This window comes from Acanthopagrus latus, chromosome 7, assembly GCF_904848185.1.
Source record: "Acanthopagrus latus isolate v.2019 chromosome 7, fAcaLat1.1, whole genome shotgun sequence".
In the NCBI taxonomy this organism is placed as follows: domain Eukaryota; kingdom Metazoa; phylum Chordata; class Actinopteri; order Spariformes; family Sparidae; genus Acanthopagrus; species Acanthopagrus latus.
The window spans coordinates 3228795-3247113 of NC_051045.1; the positions used below are offsets into that span (position 1 = coordinate 3228795).

The 18319-nt window shown below is 42.7% G+C and overlaps 1 protein-coding gene across 2 annotated transcripts; it reads right to left on the bottom strand.

Annotated features, from left to right (window-relative positions):
- Positions 1-2408: 2408 nt before the first annotated feature.
- Positions 2409-17405, bottom strand: march9 (membrane-associated ring finger (C3HC4) 9). 2 transcript variants are annotated; one of them, XM_037105130.1, is made up of 5 exons: positions 17281-17405; positions 16418-16687; positions 6289-6444; positions 4510-4702; positions 2409-3831 (listed from the first exon to the last, which is right to left on the bottom strand). In XM_037105130.1, the coding sequence occupies exons 2-5, from the start codon at positions 16640-16642 to the stop codon at positions 3500-3502; spliced, it is 906 nt and encodes a 301-aa protein (XP_036961025.1). In that variant the 5' UTR covers positions 16643-16687; positions 17281-17405; the 3' UTR covers positions 2409-3499. The 2 variants fall into 2 exon arrangements, with proteins under 2 accessions (XP_036961025.1, XP_036961024.1); XM_037105129.1 differs by lacking the exon at positions 17281-17405 and having other exon boundaries at positions 16418-16794.
- Positions 17406-18319: the final 914 nt, after the last annotated feature.

Consider the following 18319-nt stretch of genomic DNA (forward strand, 5'->3'; position numbering starts at 1 on the left):
AATAAATAAATAAAGTCATCATAAGACGCTGTTTGATCTTTGCTTTTCAGTCGGCACGGCTCTGTTGATGACCGGGTCTGTGTAATGGCTCTGACTGAAATATGTCAACCGATGTTCAGTGAGAGTCTCATGAGCCGAGACCCCGGACTTTTTCCTGCAGCGCCCCCATTAGATTTAAGTTTTCATTTACTCTGTGAAATATCTCAAACTCTATCTGAAGGACTGGCACAAAATTTGAGTCCACAAACGTCAATCATCCAAAATCCGACGTGACAGCGACTTCCTTCCTTTGGCGCCACGACGACGTCAACATCTCAGGTTTTAATTGACAACTACTGGATGGATCGTCAGTCAGAACAAATGCCTTGCTAGCATTAGCATTTAGTTTCAAAGCGTTGCTTTAAAGTAACATTTTGTAAAAAGGTGTATTTTAGTGCAGTTTGGCGCCCCCTACAGTTTGTACTATACAAACCCGAAGTCTGTATCAGTGTGTCAGATGTAATCGAAGTGCAAACTACAAACAAAAATGAACACAAATCCTAAACTCTCGCTAAAGTTTCAGTCGATAGAGACATTTCTCACCCTGGAGCATCAACATGATTTTGAAGTTGTTACAGCTGCAAGCGGTTGCTGTTGGCTTATAAGCTCAGTTAGCCTCGACTCGGCCTCGACTGGGAGCTCGACGCGCTGCGGTAGTGTTTATATTCAGACGATCATCCCCTGAGATACAAAGTGGCTCGGGGCTAGCTGGTTAGCATGCTAACTTCAACAGATATCTCTTCAACCCAAATCGTAGATGCCTCAAAAGTGTTATTTCTTCACATTCTGTTGATAATTTCAGTGAATTTTTGATTATGTAACATGCAAATTAATTCACATTCACCTTTAAGGACACCACTGATCACTCCATCTCGGTCGAACGCTTCAGTAACTGCGTTGGTATCTCGGCTCTGCTCTTAACTGGTTCTCATCCGCAAGGTTCAATCCTGGGTCCCATCCTCTTCTCACTCTATGTGCTACCTCAATCTGATCAGCCAGGTCAATATCAGTATCAATACATCCCACCACTGTTACGCTGATGACCTGCAGCAGTATTTCTCATTTAAACGCAGCAAAGTTCTCCTCATCGGTCCCAATAAACTCCATCCTGAACCGAATCCCTCTAGTCACCGATCTCAAACCCTCCTCCAGAAACTTGGGTGTAATCTTTGACCACAATCTGCACTTCGACTCACACATGAACAAACTTGTACAATCCCGCTTTTTTCCAACTCTGGAAAATACGGGATTGTACAAAACTACTAGACTACGAACCAAAACCAACCGCAGATCCCACATCACACCGATTCTTGCATCCCTTCATCGGCTTTCCTTCCCTGCAAAGAACTGTAATTATTCTCTGCATATATCTGTACGTGTATGTTTATTTTAGCTTATCTATTTTATGTTTGTTTTTATTTTTGTTTTCTGTTCCCTGTACAGCACTTTGCAGACCTTGTTTTTCAAAAAAGTGCTATATGAATGAAGACGTACTTACTTACTTACTTACAGTTCAACCCAAAATGAAAATGCCGTCACTATCTTCTCACCGCCACGCTGATGGGAAGTCGGGAGAAGTTTCTTAATCCACAGATCTTTTCTGGAGCTTCACAGTAAAACAGCGTTGCGGCGATTCTCCTGAAGAACTGAAGCAGCTGGAGACTTGTTTTAAAATGTTAAAAAAAAAACAACTCAAAATAAAAGGTGATCCAAGTCTGCAGAAGCCGAGAGATCCCAACTTGATTTGAAAACATGTTATTTACATCCTCAATTCACGGTCAAGCTTTCACAGCCACTTCAGACGCTTTTAGCTGCACGGCTACAGAGAAGATTCAGGCTGATGAAGAGTTTTAAATAACGTCAGATCAGCGTGAGAAGACCGGATACTGGGACGATTTCCAACCATGTTAGTAGAGACAGAAGCCAAAACAAGATCTTAATCAAACTCTGACCAAGTGGATATTATGTCTAAAGATAACTGGACAACAACACAACGTTGTCACAACATATAATCTGGAATTGAATCTAACAAAAAAGTTGCGGTTTGCAGAAACGAACATTACCAACATTCACTCTGGTGAAATTCAACATCTCATTCAGTCCCCAAAATATTCAGTTTACAAAGATATCAGCTTCAAAATATTTATCAAAAATATTCACCAATTAATCTCCTGCCAATCAAACTTATTGATTAACTGACTAGTCGTTTCTCCGCTGATGAAGACTTTCACACAGTTTAAACACGTTCATTAAAGAAAACAAACTATCGATAACGTTGTATTTTACTCAAACAAGACGTCACCAAACACTGAATATGTCCATGCAAAGCTTTGAGCTCCGGGTGGAGTAAAGAAGAGACCGAGTGCGACTGAGTATTAAGAGATCGTCTGATCCCCGTTTTTAATCCAATAGTTTTTTTTTGTTTTTTTTTTAACTTATTATCAAATCTGAATCAGCACACAGCAGCAACAATCTGTATCTGAGCTGAAACAGCTGTTAACACACTGCCATTTGTCCCGTCGACAAAAAGTTGGTGCAATGAAATCAGATGTTGTTAAGTGTTTTATTTTGGCAAGCACCATTCGAAATAGAGCAAATTTGTCATGTGCTTATGTTATGTGATGAAGAATAAAAATTATATACCCATGCAAAATTCCCTGTGAAATGTACATACGTATCTTTATTGCAGAAAGGTTAAGTGTCACTGGAATCTTATTGTTTTCTTTTTAAAAAAAATGTTTTTCCCCCTTCTTTCTTTTTTTCCTCACGCGTTAATGACATTATTGTTCAGCTGTCACCTCCAGGTTCCCCCCTCGCGTCTGCTTGTTTGTTTGTTTGTTTGTTTGTTTGTTTGCTTCAGTTTTCGGTCTGTTTACCAGCATCGGTTAGCTCATAGAAATGTTTTAAGATCATCACACAATAGTCGTCTGGAAATGCTTGGCATGTATGGAGTTACATGATTTTTTTTTTTTTTTTTGCCTCTAAAAATCATACATCCGTACAAAATCAAAGTGAGTAAAAAACAAAAAGAAAGAACAAAAAAACCCAAAAAGGAAATAGATACAAATCAAACCAAGAGGATCAAATCAAAGAAAAAATGTCTCTGTGCATCCTGATATTGAACTGGAAAAAACGTCTCATCGTCTTGGATTAAGTTATAAAGCCTGTTTACAGGTTTCCCCCCCCAAACATTTCACGTTCGATGTCTTTTAATGCTTTTTCGTCCTTGTTTTCATCAGTTCTTTAATAATTGAAAAGGAGCATCTGGCTTCCTTTTTGTTGTAGGAAACAAGAAGAGAAATCCTCGCAGGCTCCTGTCGCCTACATGAGTCTTCAGTATTTAAGATTAGGTCCATAAGTTCGTCCTCTCATTTACATCTGGACACAAAGAGAAAAAAAAAACAAAAAACAACAACAAAAACGAGGTCTATCCCATCACGCATGCCAAAAAAAGTCCCACTCATACGGTGGTGACCCTCATCACCACCTCCCGGTTGGCGGCGGCGCTGATCCGCGGGTCGTTGGGCCGCAGTTGGCTCAGGATGTGCAAGATGGTGTATCCACAGTGGTGGTTCAGAATAGTTCTTAACCTCCTGCTCTGTCGCCCGCCGCTGCTGCTGGCCAGACCGTGAGGGTTGCCGCGAGAGCCGCGAGCCCCCGCCTTGCTGCTCGAGCTCACCGGGTCGCCCAAGTCCTTTGATTTCTCATAGTTCAGTACTTTCCACTGCTGATTGACAGCCTGCCATCGTTTGAAGATTCGATACACTGACGATCCCTCGTGGATGATGAGGCCTGGGCAGAGAGAGGAAGAAGAAGAAGAAGAAGAAGAAGAAAACAGGGTGAAGGACAGTGTGTGAAAAGCCAATGAATTCCCACTGCTGTACATCAAATGTTATGCTAAATGGCTCCATCAGCACGGTAGGTAGGCCGCTTCCACCTCGCCTGTGGATGAGAATAGACGGTTGGCAACAATCACGGTGCAGATATCTGCCGCCATCTGTTTTCAGTGCTGTCGTACGCGAGGCGGCTCGCAGCGGCACCAGAACACTCAGCCGGGTCGCGCCCACTGAAACCGAATCTCTTGTTCTCTGCCACGTCGTCATGATCTGCTTTGTCTTTGTCACATCATCTTCCACCTATATGCACCATCTGCTCCTTTAACTCACTTCCTGCTTTTTATTTTGTCTGACCTTAACAGCTAACGGAATGCGCGCTGAATACATGTTTTTCATTACCGTGTTAGTTTGTCCTTGCATAATGTAACCGATGTTTATTAATATATTTTTGTGTTGTTGCATCCTGCTTTCTTTGCTACTCCCCTCGTTGCATAATGCGTCTCTTTGAGCTCTCTCTCTCTCTCTTTCTCGCTGAAACCTTCTACTACATCCATGTGATATATTCTTATACAATTCATCTATAACTGGAGCTATTTTTAACCCTGCCTGCACATTTTTAAGAGGCCGCCTTTACCTATGCAGACGATATCCATGAAGCCGTACATGCCGTAGCAGATTTGGAAGAGCAGGTCCTGGCGTTGCCACTTGGCCGAGGGGCTGAGGGAGGACCAGATGAGCCAGGAGATGCTGGCGATGAGGAAAAGGGAACCCAGGATGATGGCAGCTATCTGCACCTTCTCTATCACCGTCAGAGAGATGGCCTGCCACTGGAGAGGGAGAGAAACGCTTCAATCATCCTTCACTGAAGTAAAAGTACAAATACAACAATTTAAACACACTTGACACTGTTTCACCGTCCTCCCTCCAAACGCAGGGAGCCCTTTTTTTCCCAGCACAAGCTCTGCTATAAATCTGATTTTGTCATTTTGTTAATCAAACACAACGTAAAGCAGTCAGGAACCCGAAATACATGAAAAATGACACAGCTTCCTGCAGTATACATGAATCTGTGGTTGTACTGGAAGTAGACGAGTTGTTTCCCTACGATATCAACGCTTCTGCATGCACGATGTCGTCACTTGTTCTGTGTAATGTTACTTCTGACAGCGACGTCTAGGAAATCAGGAAGAGCTGCTGCACTCTTCAGCTGCTCCAGCAGTTGTGTAATTTATCATGCGTAATCAGTATAATGCTGGACTAAAAGCACGTAGTTGCCCTCCAGCAAATTACATCTGACCGGAGGGTGAAATCACGATGAACACACAGTGTAACACACATGTAGACGGCCTCCGTGTCTTCAGGTTTGGCCGCCTCTGAGAAGGAGTACAGACGGACGGTGACGCAGGGAGAAAATGTGTCACCGCAATATGGCAAACAGTCCTCGCACCACAGTGACGGAGACGTTCTCTCGCAGAGTGTCGGATCTGATGCAGCAGCATTTACATGTTGTATATGTTGAACCGTCTCTGTCAGCAGCGTGCTGTCGGATCTGCCCCCGTCCGGTTCACTCATGATTGATCACTCAAAAATGACGCCTCACAGAAGCATGACAGCGTTTTACCTGCATGCTGAGGAGGGTTTTACATATTCACACCAGACCATCTCCATCTTGTTTACGTGATGTTTATCCAAAACCCTGAATCCCAGTCGAGAAAGTGTTGGACGTGTTTTGAGAGGAAACTGACGAGGAGGCCGAGCCAGAGCGAACTGAACCGAGCCGTGCTGTGCTGGCCGCTTTGTAAGTTGAATCCCATGTGCAGCTTGAGTCAGACTCGTCCGAGCGGGCACAGAATCAGTGCTGGAGCGGCTTTCGCTTCGATTTCTGCAATTCAGGAGGCGAGCGGGGAGCCGTGTTTGTCTCAGAATCAGTGTTTCAGCTGCGTCGCAAAGATATCCAGAAGTTATACTTGAGTAAAAGTAAAGATATCATGTGAAAATATTACTTTGGTAATACTGAAAGTCCCCCACACAAACAGAACTTGATTAAAGTATCTAATGTATAATATATACGATTATATACAATACATGAATCGAACTCAATATTCCTTTCTTTTTTTTACAGACATCACAATCTGTATGTTTTTTAACCGACTGCCAGTATATTTAATAATTATAATAAATGATAAACAAATTTTAAAAAAAACTGCTACTTAGGCTCTGATGCTGCATGTAATCTGCAAAGTGACAAGTAACTAAAGTAATCAGACAAATGAATGAGTAAAATAAAATATTTACCTCGAAAAATGTAGCAGAGTGGAAGTATAATGTACCAGAACACGGAAATACTCGAGTTAAAGTGTCTCAAGATAGCGCAGTACTTGAGTAAATGTACTTGGAACCCGTTGGTGTTTACCTGCAGAGGGTTCTTGGTGCTGATGGCCAGGACCTGGTACTTGAAGTAGCAGAGCTCGCAGCTCCAGGATCCTCTCTCGCTGATCCAGCGGATGAGGCAGGGCTGGTGGGTGCAGCGCACGGAGCCGTCACAGCGGCACGGGCTCAACAGCTCGCCCTGCAGGACGGACAGGGAAACACAGCAGGGTGAGCTCAGATATTATATTATTCAAACATTAACACGAATTCATGCTGATCTAATTTCCTTTGTGGAGCCCAACATCACAGTCACATTGCCTCGGTGGGATGCGTATGGTCCGATAACTAGTAACCAGTAATATATTTAGAAAAACACATATTTGTTCGATATTAGGATCAATACTATCCCTCCTAGTGGTGCTATTGTCTGCCTGTATTGATCAACTCAGCCTCATAAAAAAACAACAACAATATAGGTCGAATGTAAAAGCAGCTTATCACCACCCATATTTACCTTCCTTGTTAGGTGGCGCCATCTAGTGGCCGTATTTCTAAGTGCTGTATCGTAGTAAACTGGACGCGTTTCAGTTCAGTTCTAACTGACTAGAATCGACTCGCTGGCCTTCAAACCCTTCGTACGTCAGGGACGACCCTCTTCGAACAGAGGAGGTCGCCTACGAGTTCTCTACCCAGACAGCTTAACAACCATTCACACCTGAGCTCACCTAGACAGAGCAACCCACATCAAGGCCACGACCCACAGGTGCCCCCAGCGACTCTGTGAGGCCATCCACATGGAAATGTCTTGTGTGTAAATGATCGTCCACATGGATCCTGTTAAAGCACTTTTTTGAAATCTGGTCTCATGCTGTATAACCCCAATAAAATGCTAGTTTGTCATGTTTTAACACTTGAATATAAAGATATAAAGTGTTGTGAGCTTCAAAGTTGCTTCTGTGCAGATTTTGTGACTGTCTGACGGAGCCAGGCTAGATTCCGATCTTTACGCTAAGCTAATCTGTAGCTTCATTTTTAAGCGAGCGATATCGAGCTTCTCATCTAAACTCTCCACCAGAAAGTCAACAAATATTCCCCAAAATGATAAAAACTGCGTCGCCAATACTCACATGAGTCACTTTTAACCAACAATTCCAGCCACTCTGACTCCAAATGCACAATGCAGTTAAACTTCAAATGTCCTGGTTACACTTTGTTTAGCTGTGGACGAGCAGGTGACTCAGTGTGTGACTTTATATCGCCTGAAAATGAGGGAATAGTTTAGTCATGAACAGACACATTTAATTCGACTGCTTTTTCTGCAAGAGGTCGGATCGATCGCGGGCAAAATCCACACGTGTTGTGTTTTATCGGAGTGATCTCATTGTCCTGCATCAGCTGCTGCTGTCGGGAGAATTAAGCCCCGATGCAGACGATGATTACTGTTATTATTAAATGGCTCCTTACGACCGGTGGCACACATGAAAGTCATCTTGCGGGTGTAAACATTTTGATCTCTTTTATAATCTCACAAATCTCACGAGGGATGAGTAAAAGAAGATAGAGATACTGGGCAGGATTAATAAACAGGACACCTTCAGCTGTTCTACCCTCAGAAAGTGCTCTCCTTTTAGATGAAATAAAAAAAAAAAGAAAATCCCCTCCTATCATCGTTTCCTCGGCGTAGCTTTAGGACCAAACTGTCTGTCTGTTCAGCACCACGCCAGCACCTGAAGCCTGCTGGCATATTCGCCACATTAGGGACGACCACATTAAGGGCTGTCGTCACCGCTCAACGTCAAACATCCATTTTGTCAGAAGCGGCTTAATATTTGATGGCATGTTTTGCATCACTTCCCCATTTCACTTAATGAAAAGCGAAGAAAACTAAAATGCTGCATGTCCCGAAACATGCATCACACATGAGTGAACGCTGGGGAGTCGGGGGGAGGAACACCAGCGCGAGATATTTTTAAATCAATAGCTGCGTTTACGTGGAACATAATAACCTGCTAAGAGATCAGACCAAAACTGGTGGAATAAACCTTTAATAATGAGTTAAATCAGAAAATATTAGCGCCTCAAACTCTTTTGTAGCTGATAAAACCGTTTGTTGGCAATCTTTTTAACAGCTCAATGGTCCAAAAGCATTACAGTTGGGTCCTGCTTTATATTAAGTCCCTTGTAATTCGTGTAATTTGATTGGTAAAAGGAAAAAAATGCTTTTTAACATTAAGAGTGTATAAGCGCTAAAGATAGCATCAAAAAACTAAATAAAGCCTCCGACGAAGCTCAATAAAGGTTCAACGACGACATTATAAGTCAGTTAAACTCACATAATGTATTTGCAGTGCTGTTATAAATAATTAGAACTGCTCTGAATGTGTTTATTGTGCTATTATTATATTGAATTAGTCATAATACTTTTAACGAGGACTTTTAAGGGCCTTATCACCTATTAAATAAGGCTCATTACAGCTTTAATATAAAGCGTTTTGGATCATAAATCACCGTTGATGATGAGGTAGATTAATCCCCTTGAAGATGTGGGATCATTAATTAATAACCAGCGTTCATCACAGAAGCACAGCAGGCAGAGTGGCTCTTTGTGCTGGAGGTCAGCCAGTTGAGAGAACTTCGGGTATTTTACACCTTAACAAACTCGTCCTGGTTGTTTTTTGCCCGACATTCGGTTTCCAAAACTCAAAACAACAACAAAGGCTGTTCCCAAGAGACGATGTGGGTCCATCTTGAAAGTTGTATCAACAGGCAGCGGGAAGCAGCGAATGAAATAATAAAATATTTCTTCTTCTTCTTCTTCTTCTTCTTCTTCTTCTTCTTCTTCTTCTTCTTCTTCTTCTTCTTCTGTTATATTTCTGGCAGATTAGATGCTCCACGGTGGTCGAATCCACTCAGCTCCTGTCAAACACGTTATATTCTGATGAAATGCTTCGGGGCATGTGTGCGCACATCTTACCAGATCAATGTATTTAGCGTTTAATGTAAACACTTAGAGAGAAATCTCTGATCAGAATGATTTCAATTAGGTTTGTGGAAGATATTCTCAGTGTAACCGCAGCTATTAAGGGCGCAGCTTGATGTCAGGGAGGGCATGTTAGCACTCTGCACCAACGACAGTGAGCGGTGGAGCTTCAAGGGCAGGCAGGTGGAGGAGGAGTGAGGAGGTGCTGAAGCCTGACGACGATCCACACACACACACACACACACACACACACATCCAACTTCATAACAATTTACATCTCCCAGCGAACCGAAACAGATCCGGAGGACATGAAACAAACACTGGCTGACAGGAGAGTTCACTTCGGTGGCGTTAAATGCAAATTATGTGATGTTAAGAAGAAATTAACAACGAAAAGCTGGAGCCAGGAGACCGTTAGCTTAGCTTAGCATAAAGACTGAAAGCAGGTGGAAACAGCTAGCCTGGTCGCTGTCCAAAGGTAACCGAGCACCTTTAAAGCTACTGATCATTGTGCCCAGTCAAGAAAGAGTCCAACACGACACCGTATGAAATCACATACTGATGTTTTTACGTTCACTTTTACTACAAATCAATCAAACAAGGTTCAACTTTGATAATCTTGATCAGAACTGCCTTTAAACGACACACAGACTCTGTGCTGAGCTAACGTGTCCCGATCCGTCGCTGAATGCTGACAAACCAACTGGATGATTTCATATGATCCCGAGATTCCACCAGATATGCGTCCGGTGCGTTACAGCTCTGATCCAGTTTTGCGCCGCCGTCGATCAACCCCCACCGGTTGTGTTTTGAGTCCACCATGGAGCAGTACTTTCAATCCGCCAGAAACAGAAGTCCTGCGTATTTGTTCCGGAGGGCTTCAGACTCCCGAAGCTGAACAGAGACTAAAGTGAAACCTATCAGCTCTACATGCAGCGGATACGTATCTAGTGGAATCGCGGAGTAAGTCGACTGTGAACGCAATTTATTACGACCCATATTTATGTTTCTTGTTCATGTTCAACCTCAAGTGGCCGTCGTAGTTATTACAGCAGCAAAGGAGGCGGTCAGGTGAAGCATATGTCCTATGTTAATGATATCAAACTGAGATCCTTCAGATTTGTTGCTAATATTTGTTGTAGTATTTCTTCTACATGTTGTTGCCTCATGATTCAGGGATCCTGGAAATCAAGTGTGATTTTTAAAAAGAGAATCTGATTTCTTGGTGCAGATTTCTGGACCAATATTTCATTTCCAAACTGTGACTCAGAAATATGAATCACACTGTTCATAGTAACTCGTCAGATGAATACCTGTTTCACTGCAGGTTTTATGTGTCGGAGGACGTCACTGACACAAATAATACTTCCATTTTTTTTTTTTCTGTCCTTCTGCATGCTGTCATTCCCCCATCTGGCTCGTTTGACCTTCCCACTTATAATAAAAAGACTTCAAGTGTCCCACCGCATAAAAGATTGGATTTGGCAGATGAGCCACATGCCACTCATAAACTTTAAAATAACTTGGCTGCTGACATTATAAAGATAACAGAGAGAAGGTCAGATGTATATGGGAAACTAAATAAAAAAAACATATGAAAGCAAACATTTCTGAAATGTCAAGCTGTCCTGGCGACGAGTGTGTGTGTGTGTGTGTGTGTGTGTGTGTGTGTGTGTGTGTGTGTGTGAGGAAACGTTTTCAGGCTTCTTCTACGTGAATGTTAATGTCACGATCGACCGGGACAAAATAAAAACAAAGAACTTTAAAACTCTGATTATGATTTAAAAACCTCGAACAGCAGCAGAAACTGTCTCATCTACATCTTAAATTAAAAGGAGCATTTTCATCATCCGCTACATTAATTACACAACACAGATGTTTTCTGCACATCTGTCCAATTATCGCTACTGAAGTGAAACTCTCACCAAAATGCAACCAAGGCGTTCTTCATGAATGTACCCGAGTCAAACCTTCATGTAAAAGCATAATTACGGCGAAAGAGGCACTTTTAAGATTTACCGTATTTCCGTTTTCAGGTCAAACTCATTTTCAGTGGGAGTGCTACGGGCACTTTTACAATAGCATCAAAATCTGTATTTTTAAAACAGTAAGAAGTCTCGACACAACATGAAACTTTGCTGGTAGCATCACCAGGGTCTCTACACATGAACACCAGCACTGACAACATTGTTTGTGTACACAGAGTTACTAAAAAGAAAGTTTTTGAACAGCTCATGTTAGCAGTAGCTTGTTCCGCTCGCCGCCGTCCTGCCAGTGGAGAAGAGACGACCTCAGAATGAGACGTAACCTGGAGGACAGTTAAGGTGGAACTACTGTCGTCCAGCAACAACTATCCACTGTTTCTTTTTCTTACGAGGCTCCTTTTTCAACTTCAAGGTCAATATTGTTTTTCACTAACAACAAAACAACAAATTATCTGCATTTATATGGAACTAAGCTTTAGGATCGTTCCACCTTAACTGTCCTCCAGGTTACGTCTCACTCTGAGGTCGACTCTTCTCCACTGGCAGGACGGCGGCGAGCGGAACAAGCTACTGCTAACATGAGTTGCTCAAAAACTTTCTTTTTAGTAACTCTGTGTACACAAACAATGTTGTCAGTGCTGGTGTTCATGTGTAGAGACCCTGGTGATGCTACCAGCAAAGTGTCATGTTGTGTCGAGACTTCTTACTGTTTTAAAAACAGAGATTTTGATGCTATTGTAAGTGCCTGTAGCACTCCCATTGAAAATGAGTTTGACCCAAAAAGGAAAATACAGTGAATCTTAAACATGCCTCTTTCATCGTAATTATGCTTTTACACGAGGGTTTGACTTATATACATTCACAAAAAAAGCCCAGGTTACACAGTAACCAATTCATTTATATATAAAAAAAACTCAAGTGTCTCACATTCAAACTCTGAGGGAGTTTTTGTTTGATGTTCAGAGTTATTGATCTTCCTCCTCAAGTTCAGAGGATTTAGGCCAACTCGTTGTTTATACATGTACGGAAGACTATTAACGACTTTACTTATAATTGTTTTCAGGGGAGCGACTCCAAACACAACCTTCAGGAAATAAGTAAAAACATTAAAAATTGAACAGCTGAATGATTATCACAGAAATAGTGATTCTACTAATGAGTTGATAAGATTTTAAAGTTTTCTGCAGTGATATTTTAATACTGATTATCCCAGAGGGGCAAATTAAAACCTATGAATTTTACCTGGCTGAGTCAAATCTAATTGAATCCAACTCCAATTAACTCAGTGAGGATGGAATTAAAACACATTTTATCGGACAATTTTTTGTATGTTGAATGTGTCTTTTTCTATTCGGAAGTGCTCCCATTTTAAGAATCCGGCCCGGTACCTGAAGGCAACACAGAATATGAGAGGTCACATCTGGACGAGCTCACATAAAAACATGTGGACGATAAACCTTCTTCCAGATTTAAAGGATTAGGCTGGTGTTTTTTTTCTACATTCTTGTTATTGTCAACAATGAGAAGACCAAAACCAACAACGTGGTTCCTTCTGGAGATGAAAAATCTCTGAAGATGACTCATAAATATGTTCAGCACGCAGAACGGATTCAGGAGGAAACTGTGTTTGTTGGGGAACTATTTTCAGCCACGGATTAATACACATTTGGAGCAGCTGTGTGGCTCTTATATTTTTCCTCCCAGGAGAAATGAAAGCATGAGTCATTTTTGGCAGATCCCCAACAAAATATGTTGCTGTTGAGGTGACACGGCCCCCTAGTGGCTGCAGGAAGCATGACGAGAGCGAAGGAGGAAGTCAGGCGACCCTTTTTTTAAAAGAACATTCAACTTTTTCACAATTATTGAGCTGAAACGAGTTTCCTGAACTCTTCATGTAAAGTGCCAATGTCTGTCTTTGCAATTAAGAAAACATCCTCATTAAGTAGCTGAGTGAAGTTTGTTTTATTTCAGTTTATAACAAGCTTGTACTGTCAGTAGTTCTATTACTCTTTGAGATCAAAAGCATTGATCTGAAGCTCAATTGTGAGGCTGTTCTGTTAATGATTTTCTGATAAATAATGAATACAGAAAGCCAACTTCAGGTTTATACATTTACACCTTGTTTCTACGGAGCTCTGCGTGCTTTAAGCGAGTCAAACCAAAGTCATTCAAACTGCTCTGATCTGTGATTCTCAGTCTGGAGTTTGCACTTTCGCTAACAAGTGTACTTAAAAAAACAGAGAAAATTTGCTTCTCTCTCATGTTGACAATGTTTTTTTTAACTGTCCAGTCGTACAGAAATGCACACGAGGGCACTCTTATATTGATTCTGATGACATTCTGGGCGAGATACAAGCCCTGACGTTTCTGAATCTGTTATTTTAACTTAATAATCGTACGTTTCCATCACAGGTCGTCAATACCACAGATACATCAGCATCAGTGGATATGAAGCCTTTTTGGTTTTTAAATAACACAGTGCACAAAACTATTTATAATCATTACATTTACAATACACATCTTTGTGTTTGATAACCACATCTGGAACACATCAAGGAAATATGTATTTGGGGCCGATATATATATCGATATCAGATCGGTAACAAAATGCATTGCACAGCATGTAAACGAAGGATCCTGTGGCTGTAAACTACTAACGACAGCAAACCAACAAAGTCGGCACGTCATAAAGCTGATTTATGAATCAAAAGCGAGTCTGTTCTTCGAGGCACAGACAAAGAATGATATCCTGTTGATAGTCACAATAACAATTCATCATTTAATTTGTAGGATCTTTCTTTTTCCTGGTGATGGCTGAGCTCAGGTTCTCGGATCAGTTCATTGTTAGTTTTGGTCTTTTTCGTGGGGGTTTGTTGACAAGAAGAAAAACATACTCAACCTTCAATAACAATAGGAACCTTTCCAGACATGAAGGCTGCTCGACCCACACACACACACACACACACACACACACACACACACACACTGTGTTACTGCCGGGTGATGTGGCGTGGGTTTGTCCCTCAAGGCTACTTCACAGAGCATGAAGGTGTTAATTTGGTGTGTCACTCCTATGACTAAGAAAATGGTGTTCCTCCTCAGCTGTAACCTTTAGACAAAAACCTCGGCGAGAGGAAGTGCCTCCTGAGCTCCAGACTGCGTGTCACTGTGGAAACACGCTGCTGGGCACTGCGAGTGAAAAGGGCAGGCAAGGGTGATCACCTCCTCCTCCTCCTCCTCCTCCTCCTCCTCCACCAGCACCTTCACCATCACCTCGCCTCACTCCAACATATCTCCATGCGAAAACCCAACGCGGCCGGCCCCCCTCCAGCCGGCGCTGGCACGACTTCTGTGAATCCAGACAGCGTTAAGTGGAGTCGGTGGCCCAGCTACTGTACCGTGCCGCACACTGACGCCTTTGACAGACAGTTAATAAGGATTCACACTCAATGCGGCCCACAGAGCGAGGTGATTATGTCTGTAGGTAATTGGCCCGCTGACAGCGACATGATCCCGGCCCCTGTTGTGACCCGCCTGAATAATGAAATAACAATGGAATGGCAAACGTGAGCTTCCCCCCCCCCACACACACACACACACCCTGCACCCAAGGAGGCACTTTACCTTTCCAGAAAAACTGAGTGCCGTGGAGGCAGAAAGCAAAAAAAAAAAAAAAAAAAAATCATATCAGAGCGAGGAGCTGAGGTAGTAGTGTAGTCTCAGGGTCTTCCCTCGGTGCTTTGTTTGCTTTCTCTTTGTCTGTAGCTAAAAGAGGCAGCTCAGAGCCATGTTGCACGATGAGTCACCTTGCCGGAGAGCCCAGAGCTCAAAACATCAACCTTTTATTAAAGGGGGATGTTTGAGTGGGCAAGACAAGAACCCGGGCTTGATCCCCGTCTGTAACACGAAATGACTTCCAAAACAAGCCTGAACTGATTTATACTCTCCGGTTTACTATGTCTCTCAGCAGAAACTCTAAGCCAGATGTCATAAATTAGCACATGGGCTGTAATAACACTATAGGCCTATCTTAGGGAAGTGACTAAATGGTAATATCCATCTGTGCTCCGACAGGATTTACAGTGTTTCTAATTATCTCAGGCTTCAGGACTACCTGCTGAGCCAGGCGGCGCAGGTTTCTGCACATCTGGTGAGATCAACATTTGGCCACAGACCAAAGCAGAGGCACTACTTATTGTTTTGTTTGGGGAGAAAGAAGAAAAAAACAAACATCAAGCGGCGCAGAGAGAGAGAGAGAGAAAGAAGCAGAAATAAGGCTGACAAATGAACTTGTCATCTATCGTCACAGTCGACACCGTCGTCTGGAACAGGAACGGCGATCGCCACCCAATCAATCGCCAATCATCCCGTCCTGTGACACACGCAGACGAGGGGACAGTTTGATTTACATTTACAAAATGATTGTGACTCATGCATATTCAGTCCCTCTCACTCTATTTGTCATCCTGCAGACCTAATTGGCTAACTTTCTTTGTTGCTATGCTGGCCGGATTTCAGATGTGTGTGGGAAACTGCTGCCTTGTTCCACCGCCGATTAGCTTAGCCATGAAAACAAGTGTTATTCAGACGTCCAGATCGATGAGCAATCATCTTTTTTTTTTTTCCTTTTTCCAGCACAAAAGGACAATATTTGCCTCTGAGTCGAGGGTGTGAGGACAGATTGTGTCTGGTTCTGTGAAGCCACAAGAAGCAGATTTGTGATTTGATTTTTTTTTTGGGGGGGGGGCTCATAAATAAAACTGATTTGACTATTTTTACAATCAAGGCTTCATCCTAGATTGTTTTTTTGTTGTTTTTTTTTTTCAAAGGAGGCAGCTGAGAAGGTGGGTGGGAGAGAAAGAGAGAGAGAGAGAGAGAGATGTAGGACAGGATGGTTGTAGTAGCTCCACTGAATCACAGAAGAGCCTTTGTGATTTGCTGTATAACCAAAAAAAAAAAAAAAAAAAAATCAAAATGGCAGATTACAACACAGAGCTCAGTGTGACTCTTTAAATCAACTTCCTACCCAAATAAATAAAATTTTCAATAAACCTGCTGACCTGGAACAATTCATGCGTGGTGAAATGGCTCCACTGCACATTTAAGAGCACAGAAATGTGGAAAAAAAACAAAAACACACACACACACACACACACATCCTGCCTCCTGCATCAGGAGCCATTTCTACACTCATGCTGCATGTCTACCTGCTCTGGGCCTTGGAAACAGATCCGGCACTGGGGGGTCCGCAGGCTGCTGGCGGTGCTGGCCAGCGACACGGCGTCCAGGCCCACTTGCAGCTTGGGCTCCTTGTCCTCAAACGCCAGGCTCCGGGGCCGCGGGTCGCTGCCGTAGTACTCCTCCTCGTCATCCCGGGAATGGCAGTCGACGAACGGCGGCCAACCGCAGCCGCCCATCCCCAGACCTCGCATGGTGGCGGTGGCGGTGTTGGACCGTCTATCTGTGTCTGAGCCGGACTGTCTCGAATCGGATCGCATAAACACCAGGACTTTCAGTTCATTGAAAAACATGCGGATCCGATACTTGAACATGTTTGGCTACACACAGAATCCGCCAGACTGGAATAAATAAATTAAGTGTGTGTTTTTTTTGTGTGTCTTTTCTCCTCTTCTCCTCCTTCTATTATTGTTATTATTATGAATATTATTAGTATTGTTTTTATTCATACATGTTCATTTTTTTTCTTCCCATGGTAGTATTTTCTCATTAACACCACATCCAGTGAAATAAAAGGCTCTCGCCCCACTGATGGCATGTGTGTCTAAGCCAATGCGGATGAGAGATTTTCCCTTTCAGCCGGCCGACACACTCCTTCAATATTCATTACTCAAACAACTACATGCATCTTCCACCGCACCCCAAAAAAACACTGTAAGGTTTTTCATTTTCCACGGTCCATTTTCTTCTTCTTCTCCTTCTTCTCCTTCCTCCTCCTCGCTTTCTCTGCTGCTGCTCTCAAAGACACCTTTTTTTCAGATGCACTGGGCTTGCAGCAAAAAATAGCCTACATGTTTTTTTGTGTGTGTGTGTGTGTGTGTGTGTGTGCTACCCAAAGCAGAAGACTGCGAGAGAGTGGACGAGAGGAGGACGAGAGAGCAACACGGAGCCAGGAAACAGGAGATGATGGGATGTAAAAAAAGACAACGACATGCCATCCACACAGTCACATCTGGGACTCTTGTCAAGAATCATAATCCTTTGGGGGAAAAAAAAAAAAAAAAACAAGAAAAAAACAAAACAATCACAAAAGAGGAGAAAAACGGGTGCACGGAGGATGAGATGGAAGTTGGATTCGGATGTGATTATAAAACGTCTATTGTTATTATTATTATTTTTCTTCTTATTGTCCCTCACTGTAGCATCCCAGGCGTCAGATCATGGTCCATTTTCTCCTCCACCTTCCTCTATTTCAGCTCCTCTCGGTAGAAAAAAAGCCTCCGGTTGATCCACGAACAATCCCCGACAATCCACGTCGAGATCAAAAACACAATCCTTTTTTTTTTCCATTTGCATTTTTCCCTTTTTTTTCTTCTTATTCTTCTTCACGAGCCTAGCACAAAAACACCAGGCAGTCCAGTGTATCCCATCGTCGCTCGATGTCCATCGTCAGCCAGTAATAATAAAAAAAAATATTAATAATAACAATAAAAAAAAATACGCTGAAATGTCAAAGAGAGGCGGATGAATAAAGGCACCGTCTTCTAATCAGAGGAGAGAGGGGGGAGAACAAAAAAAAAAAAAAAACAATCGCTGGAGGAGACGCATGGAGATGTCTTCGCATCCGAGAGCAATTACACAGCAGTAATGGCATTGATTATTGGATCAGATAGATGGTGGTGATGATACTGCTGGCGCTGATTTTCCTCCTCGAAATGGTCGGCTTGGAGATTGAACCAACGCAGCAGCTACTTCCGGAATATGGAGAAGAAGGAGAAGAAGAAGAAGAGAGCAGAAGAAGAAGAAGAAGAAGAAGAAGAGAGGAGAGAAGAAGAAGAAGAAGAAGAAGAAGAAGACACAAAAGCTCCGACTGTCATCCTGTAAACAAGTCGCTGTTATTTTCCTCTACTCGTCCCGTCTCCGTCTCCGTC

Bases quoted from the DNA above. Each gene is read 5' to 3' on its own strand.
- march9 (XM_037105129.1), bottom strand. From the start codon at position 16,762: ATGTTCAAGTATCGGATCCGCATGTTTTTCAATGAACTGAAAGTCCTG. The intron at 6,445-16,417 runs GTAGACATGCAG...TCCGTCCTGCAG, and splicing joins GTTTCCAAGGCCCAGAGCAG to GGCGAGCTGTTGAGCCCGTG. The intron at 4,703-6,288 runs GTAAACACCAAC...CTCCCTCTCCAG, and splicing joins GCACCAAGAACCCTCTGCAG to TGGCAGGCCATCTCTCTGAC.